The 21,190-nt window shown below is 41.8% G+C and overlaps 1 protein-coding gene across 2 annotated transcripts; it reads right to left on the bottom strand.

Annotated features, from left to right (window-relative positions):
* Positions 1-385: 385 nt before the first annotated feature.
* Positions 386-19,984, bottom strand: LOC121566928 (DDB1- and CUL4-associated factor 7). Of its 2 annotated transcripts, none has more exons than XM_041876856.2 (7): positions 19,464-19,984; positions 16,681-16,839; positions 8,290-8,401; positions 2,605-2,723; positions 2,067-2,276; positions 1,706-1,823; positions 386-1,076 (listed from the first exon to the last, which is right to left on the bottom strand). In XM_041876856.2, the coding sequence occupies exons 1-7, from the start codon at positions 19,599-19,601 to the stop codon at positions 901-903; spliced, it is 1,032 nt and encodes a 343-aa protein (XP_041732790.1). In that variant the 5' UTR covers positions 19,602-19,984; the 3' UTR covers positions 386-900. The 2 variants fall into 2 exon arrangements, with proteins under 2 accessions (XP_041732790.1, XP_041732802.1); XM_041876868.2 differs by having other exon boundaries at positions 386-1,073.
* Positions 19,985-21,190: the final 1,206 nt, after the last annotated feature.

Here is a 21,190-nt window from a genome sequence, read left to right as displayed (position 1 = left end):
TGGATGCAAGTACTGACCATATATGATATCAAAACTATAGTTTTAACCATGTTTTGAGGATATATAGTGTTGTTTACATTTACTTTGTTTACAAACACTGGAGTTTATATTTTGGGTTCTGATTTGGAACGACAGTTGAACTAAGCTCAAGAAGCATTTATAGGTTATATTCTTCAAGAATCAAATGGGTACGTATCATTAATTTATAAGTCAAAAAATTGATGTAGCAACTGCTGATTCTAACAAAGACCCATTTTAAAGAAATAGATCCATTCACATGTTAAAGCCTATTCGTTTATCAAACAACATACTGAAAAGTCTCAGATTTAAACAAAGCGCCCTGGTAAGTGTGTGTATAATTGTGACAAGTTGAGTCTTTTGGCTACTCTTGATTTGTGTTCTTGTTTTTCCTTCACAAACATCAGCTCACAATGAACCGCATCTTATTCAAACATGTCTGTCAAAAATGACAACTGCTGAGAAAATTATAAATTGAGAGGCAGCCAGGGGGAGTGCGAGTGCAACATGTGTGGTATGTACACCAAATTGTCTTGAGCATTTCCGTAAATTACTCAGGAGGGTGTAAACATTGTCTGTGGGTAACGTTGTCGCCCCCCTTTGAATGTAAAGGGCATCTATAACATTATCCTCAGATGAAAAGTGCAACAACACACACACAATCCAGTATCATTATCACACGGTTCAGTCCTTCATGAACAGGAGTCCCTGTTGACGTCAGATTTTTTTAAAATGAAGTTGCCATGTCCGTTCTTGAGCGGGCTGGAGTTATACAATCCCTCTCGGTTTACCAACTGTATAAATAGGACATCAACACTGAGCTCAGATCAGATTCCGAGGATCACCTCAGACTGTCCCGCTAAGAGCTGAGCCCAGGTCATGTCAGACGCGGAGAATCTCTAGGCAGTTGTTGTAGCAGATTGCAATCCAGTCAGGCTGGGTGGATGCCCACTGGACGTTATTGATCTCGCCTTCGGCTGTGTAGGCCAGGATGGGGTCCTCGATGGCCCTGGGCATCTGCTGGATGTCCCAGATCAGCGCCTGATGGTCATCCGCTACTTTCCGGACAGGAAAGGGAACAGTAGTTAGTGTATTGTAGACCGAAATCAATGCTTGTGTTCTGGGCTACTAGAGGTCAGATTTGATAATCAATGGTATTTATTTTCAGCCCTGTGCTCTAGTTTTACTAAATAATTCCAAGGGGATGTTATGGAACAACGATTTATAAAAGATAAAATCTCACCAGCGGTGCAGATGTGCTATTTCATCTATATTCATATTTTCTGAGAATATCTTTGATGTTTTTGTCAACTGAATCTTATGGATTAATCAATCAATAATGTACATTTAAGAGATAGCTCACCCCAATTACAAAATGACATGTGTTTCCATACCTTGAAGGAGTGCATTGCAAACTTTGAGTTTGTTTACCTAGCCACTGCCACCATCCGCCAAATTTAGCATTTTACAACCAAAAACCAATTTAAGTAACTGCACCCGATATTATCATGTTTTAATTTTAAGTCCAAATCATCCCAAAGTCCTTGTCATTTTCCAAATACTACTTCAAAAACTAAGGAATCAAATATGTAAAAAAAATTACTTGGAAGGTTAGCACATGGCTGGTTGGCACATACGCACATGGTTAATACTGTATAAGCTTAGCGGGAGGAAACAGAGAGCATACCTGCTGTACAGATGTGGCAGGAGGAGTGGGGCGCCCAGGCGATGCCGTTGACACAGGCACGGTGGTTGTTGAGTCTGGCCACTGGGGTGCATGGCACACGGACGTCCAAGATCACCACCTGGGACGGACATAGAGAATAATGCACATGCTAAGGTAGAATACATATAATCATAGACCACTAGAATTTTTGTTTAGCACAATTGACGGATTTCTACTGTTCCAGTATTTTAGCCAGATAACCAAACACATTATTTGCATTGCTATAGCATTAATCAATCACATGAACGTAATCACATACAGTACAATGAAGGATGGGACAGACATGCAGACAGACAGGCAAACAGACACAGACAGAGCAGACCTCCATTCCATCCATGGCCATGGTGGCCAGGTAGTTGGGGTCTTGTTTGTTCCAGCAGAGGCGGAGCAGCGGGTGGTGCTGGGGGTCCTCGTAGATGATGGTGCTGTGCTCCAGGTGGCGCAAGTCAAACATGCGCACAGAGCCGTCTGCCCCCACCGACGCAAACATGTCCCGGCCACCACCGGCTCGGCTAAATGCGATGTCATAGACCTGTGACAAGGACACACACAGGACAGACATTTGGTGAAATAACAAGTGACATCTACTGTTTCGATAGAAAATATGGTTTGTTCATAGTCAATTGACTTGACAGATACTTTAGGCAAGTATGGCAAAATACGACGACTTACAATGGGTGGAGGCAATTTCATTGATCACTTGGGACATTGCTATACCATTTAATTGAATATGCCCAATATCCACACTAGCATACTACGTAGCATGCATGACCAATACATCACCACATACTTAGTATGAAAGTGTGGATATTGGAACTTTGTTTATTTCAGCTCTGGCCTAACCCCTGCAGTGCCTTTACCTCTTTGTCATGGGCGATGAGCTGAGTCTTGACATGGCCAGACACCAGGTTGACCCTGCCCAGTACCTGACCTGTCTCCAGGCCCCAGATAGTGCAGGTGGTGTCAATACTGGAGGTACCTACAGAGAAGAAACATGAGATTTATTCAATGGGATCTTAAGTACTTACAAATTCATAAAATGTTGTACGAATTGGAATTTGTAACATATCATTTGAATTGCAGGGGAATTTTATGGGACCTGTTTTGGCCTGAGAGCTAAAACTACTGGCTGAAATTATACAAAACCTTTACAGCGCATCTTTAATGAAGCCTTCCTATACCCTTTATAAGGCCTATGTATCATTCATAAGCAAATGTCATGCTATATAAAAGGGTGGCAAAAGGGTTATGCTGCATTTGGCAAAGCAACAGACGTAAGAACCTTTTATATCCCCCTTTATGTAGTAAGACTTTGCTTATAAAACGTGAAGTGAAGCATCGATGTAGAGCTAATAAAGACATTATGAATGCTCTATATAAAGTCTTTATAAGATGTTCTTTTAAAATGGGACCAACCATGGGTGTATAAGAATGACACCTGGAGAGCTAATGGTATATGCTAGTGTCTCTTGTTTGTGAAGAGGCGACAAGAGCTCATACTTGCTCAAGACTCAATTCTTTGCTATTGACATTTAGTGTTAAAAAGAAGGCAGAGGCTGCGTGACCGGATCGAACCGCCCCGTTCCGCACACGAGGACACCTCTTCCCCAGAGCTAAACAACCATATCACATTCTGGGCATGTGTTATCAGCCAATTTGATCGACGGGATGTACAGCGCATTCGGAACATTTTCAGACCCCTTGACTTTTTCCACAGTTACATTACAACCTTATTCTAAAAAAATAAAAAAAAATAAAAAAAATCCTCAATCTACACACAATACCCCATAATGACAAAGCAAAAACAGGTTTTTAGAAATTGAAAACATAAATACCTTATTTACCTAAGTATTCAGACCCTTTGCTATGAGACTCGAAATTGAGCTCAGGTGCATCCTGTTTCCATTGATAATCCCTGAGATGGTTCTACAACTTGGAGTCCACCTAGGGTAAATTCAACTGATTGGACATGATTTGGAAAGGCACACACCTGTCTGTATAAGTTCCCACAGTTGACAGTGCATGTCAGAGTAAAAACCAAGCCCTGAGGTCGAAGGAATTGTCTGTAGAGCTCTGAGACAGGATTGTGTTGAGGCACACATCTGGAGAAGAGTACCAAAAAATTTCTGTAGCCTTGAAGGTCCCCAAGAACACCGTGGCCTCAATCAATCTTAAATGGAAGAAGTTTGGAACCAAGAGTTTGCCAAAAGGCACCTAAAGAACTCTCAGACCATGAGAAACAAGATTCTCTGGTCTGATGAAACCAAGATTGAACTCTTTAGCTAGAATGCCAAGCGTCACGTCTGGAAGAAACCTGGCACCATCCCTACGTTGAAGCATGGTGGTGGCAGCATCATGCTGTGGGGATGTTTGTCAGCAGCAGGGAGACTAGTCAGGATCGAGGGAAAGATGAACAGAGCAAAGTACAGAGAGCTCCTTGATCAAAACCTGCTCCAGAGCGCTCAGGACCTCAGACTGGGGCGAAGGTTCACCTTCCAACAGGACACAGCCAAGACAACGCAGGAGTGGCTTCGGGACAAGTCTCTGAATGTCCTTGATTGGCCCACCCAGAGTCCGGACTTGAACCCCGATCGAACATCTCTGGAGAGACCTGAAAATAGCTGTGCAACAATGCTCCCCATCCAACCTGACAGATCTTGAGAGGATCTGCAGAGAAGAATGGGAGAAACTCCCCAAATACAGGAGTGCCAAGCTTGTAGCGTCATACCCAAGAAGACTCGAGGCTGTAATCGCTGCCAATGATGCTTCAACAAAGTACTGAGTAAAGGGTCTGAATACTTAGGTAAATATGATATTTCAGTATTTTATTTTTAATACATTTGCACCCAAAAAAATGTAATCTGTTTTTGCTTTGTCATTATGGGGTATTGTGTGTAGATTGATGAGGAAAAAAACAATTTAATCAATTTCAGAATAAGGCTATAACGTAACAAAATGTGGAAAAAGTCAAGGGGTCTGAATACTTTCCGAATGCACTGTACATCTTTGCCTCATATCTCTTTACAGCTGAAATAAAAACCCTGCAGCAGTTTGAATGAAAATTCCAAAAATATATAGATCTTATAGGCTAATTTAGGACAACATGATCGACGTGTAGCTACAACCTATGTCTGTTGTAACTAAGGCTATTGCAGTACCACAAACAAAAGGATGCAAAGAAAATTTGGGGGCAAAATCCTTATCCTAAATGTGGGGTGAAACCAAACGCCTTTAGCCCGTATGACAACATAACCTAACACAACATGTAAAAATAAATAACATACAACTGTTATTTCGCTACTCAATGATCATGCAACACTGCACAATTTGATAGACATCACATCATTGAAATGAGCCAGAGTAGCCTGTTCCACCTCTGGGAAGCCGAATGGACATGCACTAACGTTACGGTTGAAGGTACTAGGGTTGGGCAGTAACCCGATTTTGACATCGTCATACAGTCCTCTCGCATCCCGGGATTTATGGTATTACCAGCTTTAGTACACAACGGGGCGGTAGAAACGCAAAAAAAAAGCCCATTGGGCATCTTTTGCCAAAATGCTAACAAAATTAGCACAAGTAACAGTGTATTTCCATGGAGGATGCTAACTAACTATGCTAACGAGCGCAAACAAAAATAAACGAATTGCAAAGACAGGAAATCCAGCTCATAAAGATATATAGGTAGTAGAGTTTGGACATTTACAAGCGAATCTGAACGAGAGACATTGTCAAATGAACTACCGTAATTTTCGGACTATAAGCCGCGCCTTTTTTCCAATTTTTCGACCCTGCGGCTTATATAACGGTGCGGCTAATCTATGGATTTTTACAGCTAACGGCCACTAGTAGACCTCCTAAATCTATGGATTTTACAGGTTACAGTCCACCAACTTTAACTCTATGGGCTCTATGACCGGTCCGCGCCACCCACCTTTAAGCGGCGGGCTCCAGCAGGAGAAGCTGGAGGCCGGAAAAGAGTGAGACAGGTAGCGCGCAAAAGTAAGTGGAACCGAGAGTGGTACGAGAGACAGAACGAGAGCAAGACAGATTGTGCAAAGGAAGTTTTCAAGCAGCCATCTCTTTCCCGACAATCCCCTCTGTGCACGAACCCTTACATATGGTAATTAAACATTAAAACACCTGCAGCTTATAGTCCAGTGCGGCTTATATATGTACACATCATTCAATATCATTCAATTTAGCTGCTGCGGCTTATACTCCGGTGCGCCTTATAGTGCGGAAAATACGGTAAGTTTTGAAGCATGCTCTTGAGCAGCATGTGTACCACGCTGTGTCTGTGTGGAGTTGCTAGGGCGATGGCCTGCATGCCTGCTCTGAGAAGGAGGAGGGGAGAGGAGCAGACTGAGGCCGAGAACAGAGAGGAGAACAAACGCAAGGAAATCAAGATAGCAGTGACAGCTGTACAGATAACTCGTCCAAAGAGCTTAGACTTCTCAAACACGGCAGAAAGCTAACACTATGTGTGTCCCATCTACTCATTAATTCAGCTAATTACTTATCTAACTGGGAAATTAAACCAAATACACAATTCGACTCTACTGCTCTCGCTTTCCCCCGTTGTGCTATTAACAAACAAAAACACGACTGGGTCAACTGTTCTGGGGAACTACGGTAAGCTTCATAATGTGAAACGAAGAACGCGATCTGCTTTATCTCCTAACGTATTGCACAAGTTGACTGCAGGTATTTACACTGAACAAAAATATTAAACGCAACATGAAACTGAAATAAAAGATCCCGAAAATTTCCACACGTACAAAATGCTTATTTCTCTCAAATTTTGGCAACAAATTTGTTTACATCCCTGTTAGTAAGCATTTCTCCTTTGCCAAGATAATCAATCCACCTGACAGGTGTGGCATATCAAGAAGCTGATTAAACAGCATGATCATTACACAGGTGCACATTGTGATGGGGACAATAAAAGGCCACTCTAAAATGTGCAGTTTTGTCACACAACACAATGCCACAGATGTCTCAAGTTTTAAGGGAGCGTGCAATTGGCATGCTGACTGCAGGAATGTCCACCAGAGCTGTTGCCAGAGAATTGAATGTTCATTTCCCTACCATAAGCCGCCTCCAATGTCATTTTAGAGAATTTGGCTGTACGTCCAACCGGCCTCACAACCGCAGACCATGTGTATGGCGTTGTGTGGGCGAGCAGTGTCAACGTTGTGAACAGAGTGCCCCACGGTGGCGGTGGGGTTATGGTATCGGCAGGCATAAGCTACGGACAACGAACAAAATTGCATTTTATCTATGGGAATTTGAACGCACAGAGATACTGTGACGAGATCCTGAGGCCCATTGTGCCATTCATCCGCCGCCATCACCTCATGTTTCAGCATGATAATGCATGACCCCATGTCGCAAGGATCTATACACAATTCCTGGAAGCTGAAAATGTCCCAGTTCTTCCATGGCCTGCATACTCACCAGACATGTCACCCATTGAGCATGTTTGGGATGCTCTGGATTGACGTGTATGACAGCGTGTTCCAGTTCCCGCCAATATCCACCAACTTCGCACAGCCATTGAAAAGGAGTGGGACACATTCCACAGGCCACGCTCAACAGCCTGATCAACTCTATGCGAAGGAGATATCGCACAGCATGTGTCGCGCTGCATTGGTTTTCTGATCCATGCCCTTACTTTTTCTTTTTAAAGGTATCTGTGACCAACGGATGCATATGTGAAATCCATAGATTAGGGCCTAATGAATTGATTTCAATTGACTGATATCCTTATACGAACTGTAACTCTGTCAAATCGTTGACATTGTTGCATGTTGCGTTTATATTTTTGTTCAGTATACCGTATTTTCCGCACTATAAGGCGTACCGGAGTATAAGCCGCAGCAGCTAAATTGAATGATATTGAATGATGTGTTCATATATAAGCCGCACTGGACTATAAGCCGCAGGTGTTTTCATGTTTAATTACCATATGTAAGGGTTCGTGCACAGAGGGGATTGTCGGGAAAGAGAAACTGTCTTGCTCTCGTTCTGTCTCTCGTTCGGTCTCTCGTACCACTCTCGGTTCCACTTTTACTTTTGCGCGCTACCTGTCTCACTCTTTTCCGGCCTCCAGCTTTTCCTGCTGGAGCCCGCCGCTTAAAGGTGGGGGGCGCGGACCGGTCATAGAGCCCATAGAGTTAAAGTTGGTGGACTGTAACCTGTAAAATCCATAGATTTAGGTAGTCTTCTAGTGGCCGTTAGCTGTAAAAATCCATAGATTAGCCGCACCGTTATATAAGCCGCAGGGTCGAAAAATGGGAAAAAAGGCACGGCTTATAGTCCGAAAATTACGGTACTTAAAAAGTAGCTACAAATATACAAATGTATTGAAAAACTTCAAAGAAATAGTTTCAACGGTATTGAAAAAACATCCTGTGGCTATTTCCAAATACCCTGGTTTAACGCCCAAGCCTAGAAGGTACGGTTGTTTAGCTATCGGGAAGAGGCGTCCAGAGAATCCGGTAATGTAGTCCATAAAAAAAAGGATAAAAAGTTATTCTCACCCAGCAGGTTAGGGTCCACCTCATTCCAGTCAAAGGATGTCAGCGGTGCACAGAAGTCAGAGTTTTTGTTGTTGTTGAGCAGGCATTCCAGACGAGTCTCAGTGTCGCTCACCTGTCAGGACCAACAAAAGTTTTTGTTTTTAACACCTCATCAAATGAAGCAGACATACAGTTGAAGTCAGAAGTTGAGAATATTGGAGTATTGGTCTTCACAAAATTTGCTGCTTCAGTGTTTTTAGATATTTTTGTCAGATGTTACTATGGTATACTGAAGCATAATTACAAGCATTCCATAAGTGCCAAAGCTTTTATTGACAATTACATTAAGTTTATGCAAAGAGTCAATATTTGCAGTGTTGACCCTTCTTTTTCCAAGACCTCTGCAATCCGCCCTGGCATGCTGTCAATTAACTTCTGGGCCACATCCTGACTGATGGCAGCTCATTCTTGCATAATCAATGCTCGGACTTTGTCAGAATGTGGGTTTTTGTTTGTCCACCCGCCTCTTGAGGATTAACCACAAGTTCTCAATGGGATTAAGGTCTGGGGAGATTCCTGGCCATGGACCCAAAATGTCGATGTTTTGTTCACCAAGCCACTTAGTTATCACTTTTGCCTTATGGCAAGGTGCTCCATCATGCTGGAAAAGGCATTGTTCGTCACCAAACTGTTCTTGGATGGTTGGGAGAAGTTGCTCTCGGAGGATGTGTTGGTACCATTTTTTATTCATGGCTGTGTTCTTAGGCAAAATTGTGAGTGAACCCACTCCCTTCGCTGAGAAACAACCCCACACATGAATGGTCTCAGGATGCTTTACTGTTGGCATGACACAGGACTGATGGTAGCGCTAACATTGTCTTCTCCGGACAAGCTTTTCTCCGGATGCCCCAAACAATCGGAAAGGGGATTCATCAGAGAAAATGACTTTACCCCAGTCCTCAGCAGTCCAATCCCTGTACCTTTTGCAGAATATCAGTCCGTCCCTGATGTTTTTCCTGGAGAGAAGTGGCTTCTTCGCTGCCCTTCTTGACATCAGGCCATCCTCCAAAAGTCTTTGCCTCACTGTGCGTGCAGATGCACTCACACCTGCCTGCTGCCATTCCTGAGCAAGCTCTGCACTGGTGGTGCCCCGATCCCGCAGCTGAATGAACTTTAGGAGACGGTCCTGGCGCTTGCTGGACTTTCTTGGGCGCCCTGAAGCCTTCTTCACAACAATTGAACCGCTCTCCTTGAAGTTCTTGATGATCCGATAAATTGTTGATTTAGGTGCAATCTTACTAGCAGCAATATCCTTGCCTGTGAAGCCCTTTTTGTGCAAAGCAATGATGACGGCACGTGTTTCCTTGCAGGTAACCATGGTTAACAGAGGAAGAACAATGATTTCAAGCACCACCCTCCTTTTAAAGCTTCCAGTCTGTTATTCTAACTCAATCAGCATGACAGAGTGATCTCCAGCCTTGTCCTCGTCAACACTCACCTGTGTTAACGAGAGAAATCACTGACATGTCAGCTGGTCCTTTTGTGGCAGGGCTGAAATGCAGTGGAAATGTTTTTGGGGGATTAAGTTCATTTTCATGGCAAAGAGGGACTTCGCAATTAATTGCAATTCATCTGATCACTCTTCATGACATTCTGGAGTATATGCAAATTGCCATCATAAAAACTGAGGCAGCACACTGTGAAAATTAATATTTGTGTCATTCTCAACTTTTGACCACGACTGTACACCTTAGCCAAATACATTTAAACACCGTTTTTCACAATTCCTGTAATTTAATCCTAGTAAAACTTCCCTGTTTTACGTCAGTTAGGATCACCACTTTATTTTAAGAACGTAAAATATCAGAATAATAGTAGAGAGAATGATTTATTTTAGCATTTATTTCATTCATCACATTCCCAGTGGGTCAGAAGTTTACATACACTCAATTAGTATTTGGTAGCATTGCCTTTAAATTGTTTAACTTGGGTCAAACGTTTCGGGTAGCCTTCCACAATAAGTTGGGTGAATTTTGGCCCATTCCTCCTGACAGAGCTGGTGTAACTGAGTCAGGTTTGTAGGCCTCCTTGCTCGCACACGCTTTTTTAATTCTGCCCACAAATGTTCTATAGGATTGAGGTCAGGGCTTTGTGATGGCCACTCCAATACCTTGACTTTGTTGTCCTTAAGCCATTTTGCCACAACTTTGGTAGTATGCTTGGGGTCATTGTCCATTTGGAAGACCCATTTGCGACAAAGCTTTAACTTCCTGACTGATGTCTTGAGATGTTGCTTCAATATATCCACATAATTTTCCTTCCACATGATGCCATATATTTTGTGAAGTGCACCAGTCCCTCCTGCAGCAAAGCACCCCCACAGCATGATGCTGCCACCCCTGTGCTTCACGGTTGAGATGGTGTTCTTCGGCTTGCAAGCAACCCCCTTTTTCCTCCAAACATAACGATGGTCATTATGGCCAATAAGTTCTATTTTTGTTTCATCAGACCAGAGGACATTTCTCCAAAAAGTACGATCTTCGTCCCCATGTGCAGTTGCAAACCGTAGTCCGGCTTTTTTATGGCGGTTTTGGAGCAGTGGCTTCTTCCTTGCTGAGCGGCCTTTCAGGTTATGTCAATATAGGACTCGTTTTACTGTGGATATAGATACTTTTGTACCTGTTTCCTACAGCATCTTCACAAGGTCCTTTGCTGTTGTTCTGGGATTGATTTGCACTTTTCGCACCAAAGTACGTTCATCTCTAGGAGACAGAACGTGTCTCCTTCCTGAGCGGTGTGACGGCTGCATGGTCCCATGGTGTTTATACTTGCGTACTATTGTTTGTACAGATGAACGTGGTACCTTCAGGCATTTGGAAATTGCTCCCAAGGATGAACCAGAGTTGTGGAGGTCTACAACATTTTCCTGAGGTCTTGGCTGATTTCTTTTGATTTTCCCATGATGTCAAGCAAAGAGGCACTGAGTTTGAAGGTAGGCCTTGAAATACATCCACAGGTACACTTCCAATTGACTGAAATTATGTCAATTAGCCTATCAGAAGCTTCTAAAGCCATGACATTTTCTGGAATTTTCCAAGCTGTTTAAAAAGGCACAGTCAACTTAGTGTATGTAAACTTCTGACCCACTGGTACAGTGAATTATAAGTGAAATAATCTGCCTGTAAACAATTGTTGGAAAAATTACTTGTGTCATGCACAAAGTAGATGTCCTAACCGACTTGCCAAAACTAGTTTGTTAACAAGATATTTGTAGTGGTTGGAAAACGAGTTTTAATGACTCCAACCTAAGTGTATGTAAACTTCCGACTTCAACTGTATTTATACCCCCCAGTGTTCTCCCCTAGATAATTTGTAAGTCCACCCTGGATAATTTTTATGTATAAAGACTGCGAAGCTCAGTTCTGGTGACTTTTTAAAAAGGGTATTCTATTCCAAAATGAATGCTGACACCATCTAAAATATAATTTCCATCTCCAGAAATGAACCCAATAACATATTGGGGAAATTATTTGTTTAAATTATTTATACATGTTAGACCATGCATATAGCCTATGCTTGGTCTATATTATCAGGTATGCCATTAGCAATAAGCATTATCACCTGTAGGCCAACTGATGCGGCATAGTGGCTATAAATAAATAGGCTGAAGCATAGGGTAAATGCAGATGGGGAACCCCATTGGGCTAATCACTAGCCAGATCCCAAATGTGATCTTTTAACTAGTTAGCATCCTATTGATTAATTTTATATCCCCAAAAACGTGCATAAACACAGTGAATATAATGTAGGCCTACCTGTTATGGTAACCCACCACCTGGTGTAACACTCCCTGCCTGTACTCCTCACAGAAACCACTTCATGTCACCATTTCATTCCCCCCTTCTCTTTTTTGCTTTATATGCCAAGCCTGTAAATAACTCCAACATGCAGCTATGAGCTTTGGGTTTGGTATTTTATTAGGATCCCTATTAGCTGTTGCAAAAGCAGCAGCTCCTCTTCCTGGGGTCCACACAAAACATGACATAATACAGAACAGCAATAGACAAGAACAGCTCAAGGATAAAACAACAAAAATAAAAAAAAGGTACACGTAGCCTACATATCAATACATTTACATTTTAGTCATTTAGCAGACGCTCTTATCCAGAGCGACTTACAGTTAGTGAATACATATATATACACATATATATATATATATATATATATATATATATATATATATATATATATATATTTTTTTTTCCCATACTGGTCCCCCGTGGGAATCGAACCCACAACCCTGGCGTTACAAACGCCATGCTCTATCAACTGAGCTACATCCCTGCCGGCCATTCCCTCCCCTACCCTGGATAACGCTAGGCCAATTGTGCGCTGCCCATGAGTCTCCCGGTCGCGGCCGGCTGCGACAGAGCCTGGATTCGAACCAGGATCTCTAGTGGCACAGCTAGCACTGCGATGCAGTGCCTTAGACCACTGCGCCACTCAGGACTATCTCCGTCAAATAGGGGAGAGGCATTGTGCCGTGAGGTGCTGCTTTATCTGTTGTTGTTTTTTAAACCAGGTTTGCTGTTCATTTGAGCAATGAGATAGAACGGAGTCCCATGCAATATTAATAATCTCTCCCCCTCTCTCCTTGAATTTGTTCTGGAAGCAGAGCATCTCTTTATTACGGACAGACCTCTCCCCATCTTTACAAACATTGAATCTATATGCTTTGACCATGATAGCGTTACATTAGATCGTAAACCAAGTAATTTAGTCTCCTCAACTTGTTCAACAGCCACACCATTCATAACCAGATACAATGCTCTTAGTTTTAGAGATGTTCAGGACCAGTTTATTACTGGCCACCCATTCCAAAACAGACTGCAACTCTTTGTTAAGGGTTTCAGTGACTTCATTAGCTGTGGTTGCTGATGCGTATATGGTTGAATCATCAGCATACATGAACACACATGCTTTGTTTAATGCCAGTGGCAGGTCATTGGCAAAAATAGAAAAGAGTAGAGGGCCTAGAGAGCTGCCCTGCAGTACACAACACTTTACATGTTTGACATTAGAGAAGCTTCCATTAAAGAAAACCCTTTGAGTTCCATTAGATAGATAGCTCTGAATCCACAATATGGCAGAGGTTGAAAAGCCATAACACATACGTTTTTTCAACAGGTTATGGTCAATAATATCAAAGGCTGCACTGAAATCTAAAAGTACAACTCCCACAATCTTCTTATTATCAATTTCTTTCAACCAATCATCAGTCATTTGTGTCAGTGCAGTACATGTTGAGTACCCTTCTCTATAAGCATGCTGAAAGTCTGTTAATTTGTTTACAGAGAAATAGCATTGTATTTGATCAAACACAATTCCTTCCAACAGTTTGCTTAGAGCTGGCAGCAAGCTTATAGGTCTGCTGTTAGAACCAGTAAAGGCCGCTTTACCACTCTTGGGTAGCGGAATTACTTCAGCTTCCCTCCAGGCCTGAGGACAAATACTTTCCTCTAGGCTCAAATTAAAGATATGACAGATAGGAGTGGCTATAGAGTCAGCTACCATCCTCAGTAGCTTTCCATCTAAGTTGTCAATGCCAGGAGGTTTGTTATTATTGATCGTTAACAATAATTTTTCCACCTCTCCCACACTAACTTTACAAAATTCCAACTTACAATGATTTTCTTTCATTATTTGTTTTTTTATGCATGAATACGATGGCTCACTGTTCGTTGTTGGCATTTCCTGCCTACGTTTTCCCACTTTGCCAATGATGTAATCATTAACATAACTGGCAACATCAAATGGTTGTGAGGAATAAGCAATCTGATTCGATAAAAGATGACGTTTTTCCCATCATTCTTTATATCATTGATCTTGGCTTCATAATACAGGTTCTTCTTTTTTGTTGTTGAGTTTAGTCACATAATTTCTCAATTTGCATTAAGTCAGCCAGTCAGATGTGCAGCCAGACTTATTAGCCTCTCCTTTTGCCCCATCTCTTTCAACCATACCATTTTAAAATTCCTCATCAATCCATGGAGCCTTAACAGTTCTAACAGTCAGTTTCTTAACAGGTGCATGTTTATCAATAATTGGAAGAAGCAATTTCAAAAATTCATCAAGTGCAGTGCTCCTTATTAATCACATCACACCAACAAATAGTTGTAACATCCACATAAGAGTCTCAGCAAAATCTTTTGTATGATCTCTTATACACTATTTTGTATAAGCTTTTGGAACTTTGGCTTTCCTGGATATAGCCACAATATTGTGATCAATGCATCCAATGGGTACGGATACAGCTTTAGAACAAATTCTACAGTATTAGTAAAAATGTGATCAATACATGTGGATGATCTTGTTCCTGTAGTCTTTGTAAACACCCTGGTAGGTTGATTAATAACCTGAACCAGATTACAGGCACTGGTTACAGTGAGAAGCTTCCTCTTGAGTGGACAGCTTGATGAAAACCAGTCAATATTCAGGTCCCCAAGAAAGTAGACCTCTCTGTTAACATCACATACACTATCAAGCATTTCACACATGTATTATTTAGATACTAACTGTTAGCACTTGGTGGCCTATAGCAACACCCCAAAATAAAATACTTTAGATGTACCAAGTGAACCTGCAACCACAACACTTCAATAACACTTGACATAAGATCTTCTCTAAGCATTACAGGGATATGGCTCTGAACATATACAGCAACACCTCCCCCATAAGCATTTTTGTCTCTTCTATAAATGTTACATCCTTGTATTGCTACTGCTGTATCATCAAATGAATTATCTAAGTGAGTCTCAGAAATAGCTAATATATGAATGTTATCTGATGTTAGCAAGTTATTGATTTCATTAACCTTAATTCTAAGGCTACATATATTAATATGGGCTATTTTCATCCCTTTCCTGGGTAACTTATCAGAGACATAATATGGAAAAGAGCAAACAAAGCAAGAGAAAAAAATATACATTCAGCAGTCCATTAATCAATTGGTGTGTGTGCGCTGCGGGGTTGAAGCTACGAAACCATAGGCTTGGGTCTCTCATTCCTTCCAGGCTTCTGGGAGGGAGGGTGGACATTGAGCCTGTCATAGCGGATGTAAGCAATGTCCCCACGCGCTCTGACAGCTTTCATGGCTGGGATAAGTTATTTCCTCTTCTGGCGCACAGCTTCAGGATAGTCCTCATTGAGGAAGATATACGTTCCTCTCAAGTTCTTGGCTCTTTCCAGAACCGCTACCTTATCCTTGAACCTCAGGAACTTGATCACTATCGGCCTGGGCCTGTAACGGGGTTTTTCCAGTCCTGCGGGCACGCTCTACCGCAATCTTCCGGTGGTTCATCTTTAATTTCTCAGAGGTCATTTCCCTCACTTTGTCCTCAGACTCCGTCCAGGTCTCATGTGTAGATTCTGCAATTCCGTCCACAACTATGTTGTTCCACCTTGATTGTCCATCAAGATAATCTGATTTATCAGTCATTGTTATCATGGATTCACACACAGAACGGATGTCCTCGCTCAATGACTTACAGATTGCTGTCATTTTGCCATTCTCCTGTTTCACCTCATCGAGCTGACCCTGGGAGAACAGCAAACTGTTCTTCAGGTCCTGGACCTCTGGTCAGGTTGTCCATTATTTTATTATTTGCACAAAACACTTGAAGCTATTTTCTTGTGGTTGTAAAAACTGCTTGTAGAACTCTGTTTGTTTAAAATATCCTTCACCTGTGGTAGAGACACCACTGTCCTCAACAGTACTCCCGCCAGCTTTGGTCTTTGTCATGGTAGCTAGCAACGTAGGTTACGCTGTTACTCCTCGCAGTTCCAGACAAGGCAGGTCACATGGAAGATTGAACACAACAAACAGCAGGGATCTAGACAGCCACAAACCCGGGACAAAACGTGGTCCCAGCCACAATGGCTAACAGCGTCGCATTCAAGCCCTCAAGAAACCTTGCTAGCTTAATAGGCAGCTAGCTAGCAGCTAGGCTAGCTGTTATGCCAAATAGCTCCTCAGACCCGGCCTTGGTCGGCAGGATCACTGGACAGAGGGTAGCAGTCCCAGCAACTGATGCCAAATGCGTTGCGGGATCCAAACTAAAAAGTTAGCTAGCTACTAAGAAACTTTCCAATACACTTTCAAAACAACAAACTGAGCTCTCCCTCATTCTGCGTTCAACAGGAAGTGTTCAACAGGAAGTGACGTGAGCAGATCGCTATACTACCCCCTTCCTTCAGGAGAGCGTCTCCCCAGGTTTCTCTATACCAAGCCCTTCACATGTATGGGCCTCTCTGATTGGAACCTATTGACGTTGACGCTAGATGTTGGGTTAAGGTCGCTACAATATTCAGGGTAGGCACTGGTCTGGCAGTAGTAGACAATTGGCTTCTTACCCTCCAAATGCGCAGGTAGTCTCCACTGGTAGCCAGCAGGTCAGGATACACCCCTTTGGTGTCGGGAATCCACATAATCTTTGTGGTGGGGTAAGGGTGGTCGAATGTGTTGCGGCAGACAAACTCTGAGCTCTCCTCCTCCAATCCAACTATCTGAACCTATGGGGAAACAGACAATAACAACAGTATGGGGCGGCAGGTAGTCTACCGGTTAAGAGCGTTTGGCCAGTAACTGAAAGGGTGCTAGTTCAAATCTCAGAGCAGACTAGTTGAAAAACCTGTCGATGTGCCCTTGAGCAAGGCACTTAACCCTTATTGCTCCTGTATATCGCTATGGATAAGATATTAACATTTTAAATGTGTGGTCAAATCACAGCAAAAAGGTTTTCTGAAGAGGATAAGTATGGTATTGAATTTTATTCACTGGAACTACCCAACAGTGACACCTTTGTTTTATTGACAGTGATGGATATTGTTGCAATTGTTCTAGTCAAATTAATCAGGCTGTAATACACAATTAATTGGTATATACAGCCTGAGACTAGCAGTCGTTCAATCTTCTCGGTGAAAATGGTAAAATTCGGAGTACAACGCATTTCTCATCCCTGGATTGAGGTACATTTTCCGAGCCATATCCCACACCGGTGCCGCGGCGTCTTAATCTACACAGGAAGCCTGTCTGACCCTAGTGCAGCTGTAAGCAAGCAGGTCGGATCTGCTGGCTAGGCAAGGGGTTAATTGTAACAAATTACAAATCTGAGTCTAATCCGAATCGTGAGAAAAAATACAACAATTCTCATCAACTAGCCTATACCAATAAAAACACCTCTTCTTACTGACAAAAATGATATGATTAGATACATGGGGAACATTCCGCAGGTCAATAATCAAGAAAGAGGCGCAGCAAGAATATTTACAATTTGACCAGAAAAAACATTTGTCATCAATGAAACAAAGGTAATTATGGATTTAAGCAAAACTTCCTAGGTATGTAGATACACTAATCCAGCCTGGTCTCATAGCCTAGACGTAACATAGTAAATATAAATCTGGGACACTCAAATTAATATGATATGTTAAGTTTGGTATTGTTACACAAGACAGGTGTTACTTAAGGCAAAACCGAAAGTAGGGTGGTTGGTCGGGGTGGATGGTAGGCATATAACGCGAACATCTAGCAACCCATAAATTGCGAGTTCGAATCTCATCACAGACAACTACTTAGAAATGTTTTGCTACTTTGCAACTACTTAGTAGGGCTGGGCGGTATATCGTATTTGACTATATACCGGTACTGATGCACGGACCATTTTGGGTTTTTCCTTTACCTTCTATAATGGTATTTGAATATTTGGTTTGTTAAATGTGATATGCCGTGTGTAACGTCCATTTTTATAGTTTACACCGCTACTTGAGTCATTCCTCTCCGCTCTCTCTCCCCATGCCGTTTGTTGTTGCTTGACCATGAGACACTTGCATTCAGTCTGCATGGCTAATGCAGCACATGCAACAATGTTGATGACAAAGATGTTGTTTCCAGTTTGCTTCTTAATATAAATCCACAAGTGTTCTATAATTACACGATTAGTGTTTCTTACATCTGCAAACAACTAGTTTGTTTTTCTTAGCAGGTTTTAGCTAAATTGAGTTAGCCACTAATGCTAATCGCTAGTTAGCTGGCTAGCTAGCTAATAAAATGTACTGAGTCAGATCAAACGTAGCAAGCTAATACAGCCTGATACCAGTGCTGGTGTAGGCCTAAATAAGCATGTTGTTTGTACAACAGTATCTTCTAAATCAAAGAGGAATAGGCGAAGCATGAATATGTGAAGAATGAATATGTTGGCTACATGAAGAAACATTTAATGTAGGCAAAGACTTTAGGGTCCCCTAGGAAACACTACCATCATTTTCGTTCCTACCCTGTAACTCCTCCCTGGCATTTTCATTCGTTGTCATGTCAAACACTGTATTCAAAGTGCCTACTATTATTTATATTCTAACTATAGAATAAGAATAAACATTATATTTCCATGTTTTGATCTAAATCGCAATATATGGTTAAAAATAAGGCCTATTTTTTTGCCCATATCGTGCAGCCCTACGTGGCAGTGTGAAATTTATTTCAAATGAGTGCAGGAAATGCAGAAATTGATGGAAATGCAGGAAATTATTTTAGGTTGAAGTTGAATTGAACAGTGTAAAACAATCAGAATGGACAAAGACCCATTCAATCACTTAGAATGTATGCGTTACCACCGTTGGGTCACGCACTACTCATAAAGCAAATTTAGAACTTGTATTATTCAAAAACATAAAATACAGTATATATACATGTTTTATACCCTCCATTTTTGACATGTCGCCCAGCCCCTAGTACTTAGCATGTTAGCTAACGTTAGCCAGCTAGCCACCTAGCTAGAATTCATAACATATTATACAGTTTTGCATATTCGTAACATTAAGTATGTTTTGAAAAATCGTAACTTATAATACTTATTGTAATTCGTAACATATATAAAATGGCTGATGGACATTCACAAATTCATACATACCATACGAAACATAAACTAAATGGAGTGTCTCTGATTTACGTACAGAATAATGCGAAATGCTCTGGGACCAGGTTGACTAACCAAGTATTAGCACATTGAATAACAGGTTTCTACGTTATTTCCAATTTGATGTATTTTGTTGTTACTGTGTTCCCCGGTCTACCCTAGTAGGATTAATGGTAGGCTAATTTAATTCATATTGGAATGTTTGGGGAAAAAATTAGTTACCTTGTTATTGTACTCCTCGACAAAGCTGCCAAGAGCGAGACGAAAGCGCTTGTCTGGTCGCACACTCCAATTCATTGCATATACCGTCCATGGCGCCTCGTATTTGTAAATTTCTTTGCGCTTACCGTGAAGCGACATGGTCAAGGCAGTGAAAAATCAATTTCTTCAAAAAATACCAAATAAAGCGAACTATCACCGGTGACTTAATCTACAACTGGGTTGATATTTCCGAGCTAAATGCGTCTTGGAGGCCGATGCTCTTTTTTTCCCTTTGTACTCAAATAAGATGGCACTCAACGTTTCAACTTAGCTACTTTGTATCATCTGCAGTAGCCTAATGTTGACGAATAGCCCACCAAAACATCACAGTACGTTTGCAAGGGTTAGCTGAAAAACGCAACATTGAGTACACAGAATAAACTGCAACAAACATAGACCTATTCACCGAAGCAATGGCGGCTGTCTCGGACCACTTAAAAAAAGACTGGCAGTAAACTACCACTGTTGTATCAAAGGTGTTTATAACTAAACCAAGATAGACCACAGCTTGTCGTTTCCAATGGGAACAAAATAATCATTGTGGGCAGAACAAGCAAGGAGGTGGGCAGTGCCAAGCACACGCTAGCGATATCCTATTGGCGCGTTCTAGTAGCATCTGCATATTTCCGTTAGGGAACGCCTACTCAGTGAAGTGCACGTGTGAAAGTTCTCAATTCGCCTTTGCACTCCTAAACAGCGCGATTTTAAAAAACTTTTGCAAAGGGTAAAGTCTACAAAACTTAGTCCACTTTGTTCATAATAAATTCTAGTTTTGGGAACATAAAACTGTATTGAGATCAAATATTTAATAGATGAGAAAATGTGCAGAATGTAGGCCAGAATCCATCTCGTTCCATCTTCTCTCACTGCCCGCCAGTGGGCTTCCTCTCACTACCATATTTGGTAGTGAGTGGAAACGGCAACCGGATGCTTCACATTTATACATACAGTGAAATATCTGTCTCATTGCTCTATCTGTGGTCGTATGCTATGCACATCAAAATGGTGCCGACCTTACCATCGAGGGGATTTAATTAATCTGGCCCGGGTAGGCGTGTTTTGCACCGGGTGAAAGAGCATTCGTTTTGGAACCAGGCTGCCTCCCAGCGGTGAGACAGGTGCCCTGTTCAAAGCCCGTGGCGAAGTCAGCTCAAAACAAAGTCATGTAATTAAGCACGTGGAGTAATGAGTAGGATCAGTGGCGATTTTAGCATGTAAATCTTGGTGGGGCAAATTCCCCCCAAAAAATGATATGCATGCCTGCAAAGACACAACACAACACTAAACAATACATAAAGCTGTCCCGACAACAGAGCTTTCCTTTCAGCACCATGGAGTGAATCCTTACCACCGCTACACCTGGCTATTAGCGGAGCCTCGTCTGGCAGCGAAACAGTTCATTCAGCCTCATTTACTGCCTTTAAAAAAAAAGTTTATCTGATATGGCTGGCTTTCATAAACAAATGTGGTTTCTACTGACTCCTTGTGTAAGTCGATAAGAACAGCATTATCCTTCAATAATAACAAACACCAACATGAGTTTTGACTTTTGAACCATGCACAAACATTATTACATTAATGTTCAGTAAATTCATAATGTTTGTTTTTATATAATTAACACTTAGCTCTAAGAATAAGCAAGTGCATAAATGTATGCCTATTTGTTCAGCATTTTCAAAATGGACACT

Source organism: Coregonus clupeaformis, chromosome 1, assembly GCF_020615455.1.
Source record: "Coregonus clupeaformis isolate EN_2021a chromosome 1, ASM2061545v1, whole genome shotgun sequence".
Taxonomy (NCBI): Eukaryota; Metazoa; Chordata; class Actinopteri; order Salmoniformes; family Salmonidae; genus Coregonus; species Coregonus clupeaformis.
This window is presented reverse-complemented; position numbering and strand designations above follow the sequence as displayed.

Coding starts and splice junctions, on each gene's coding strand:
- LOC121566928 (XM_041876856.2), bottom strand. CDS start 19,601: ATGTCGCTTCACGGTAAGCGCAAAGAAATTTACAAATACGAGGCGCCA. Junction 16,840..19,463: donor TCGAGGAGTACAATAACAAG/GTAACTAATTTT, acceptor GTTTCCCCATAG/GTTCAGATAGTTGGATTGGA. Junction 2,724..8,289: donor GGTGGACCCTAACCTGCTGG/GTGAGAATAACT, acceptor TCTTCTCTGTAG/GTACCTCCAGTATTGACACC.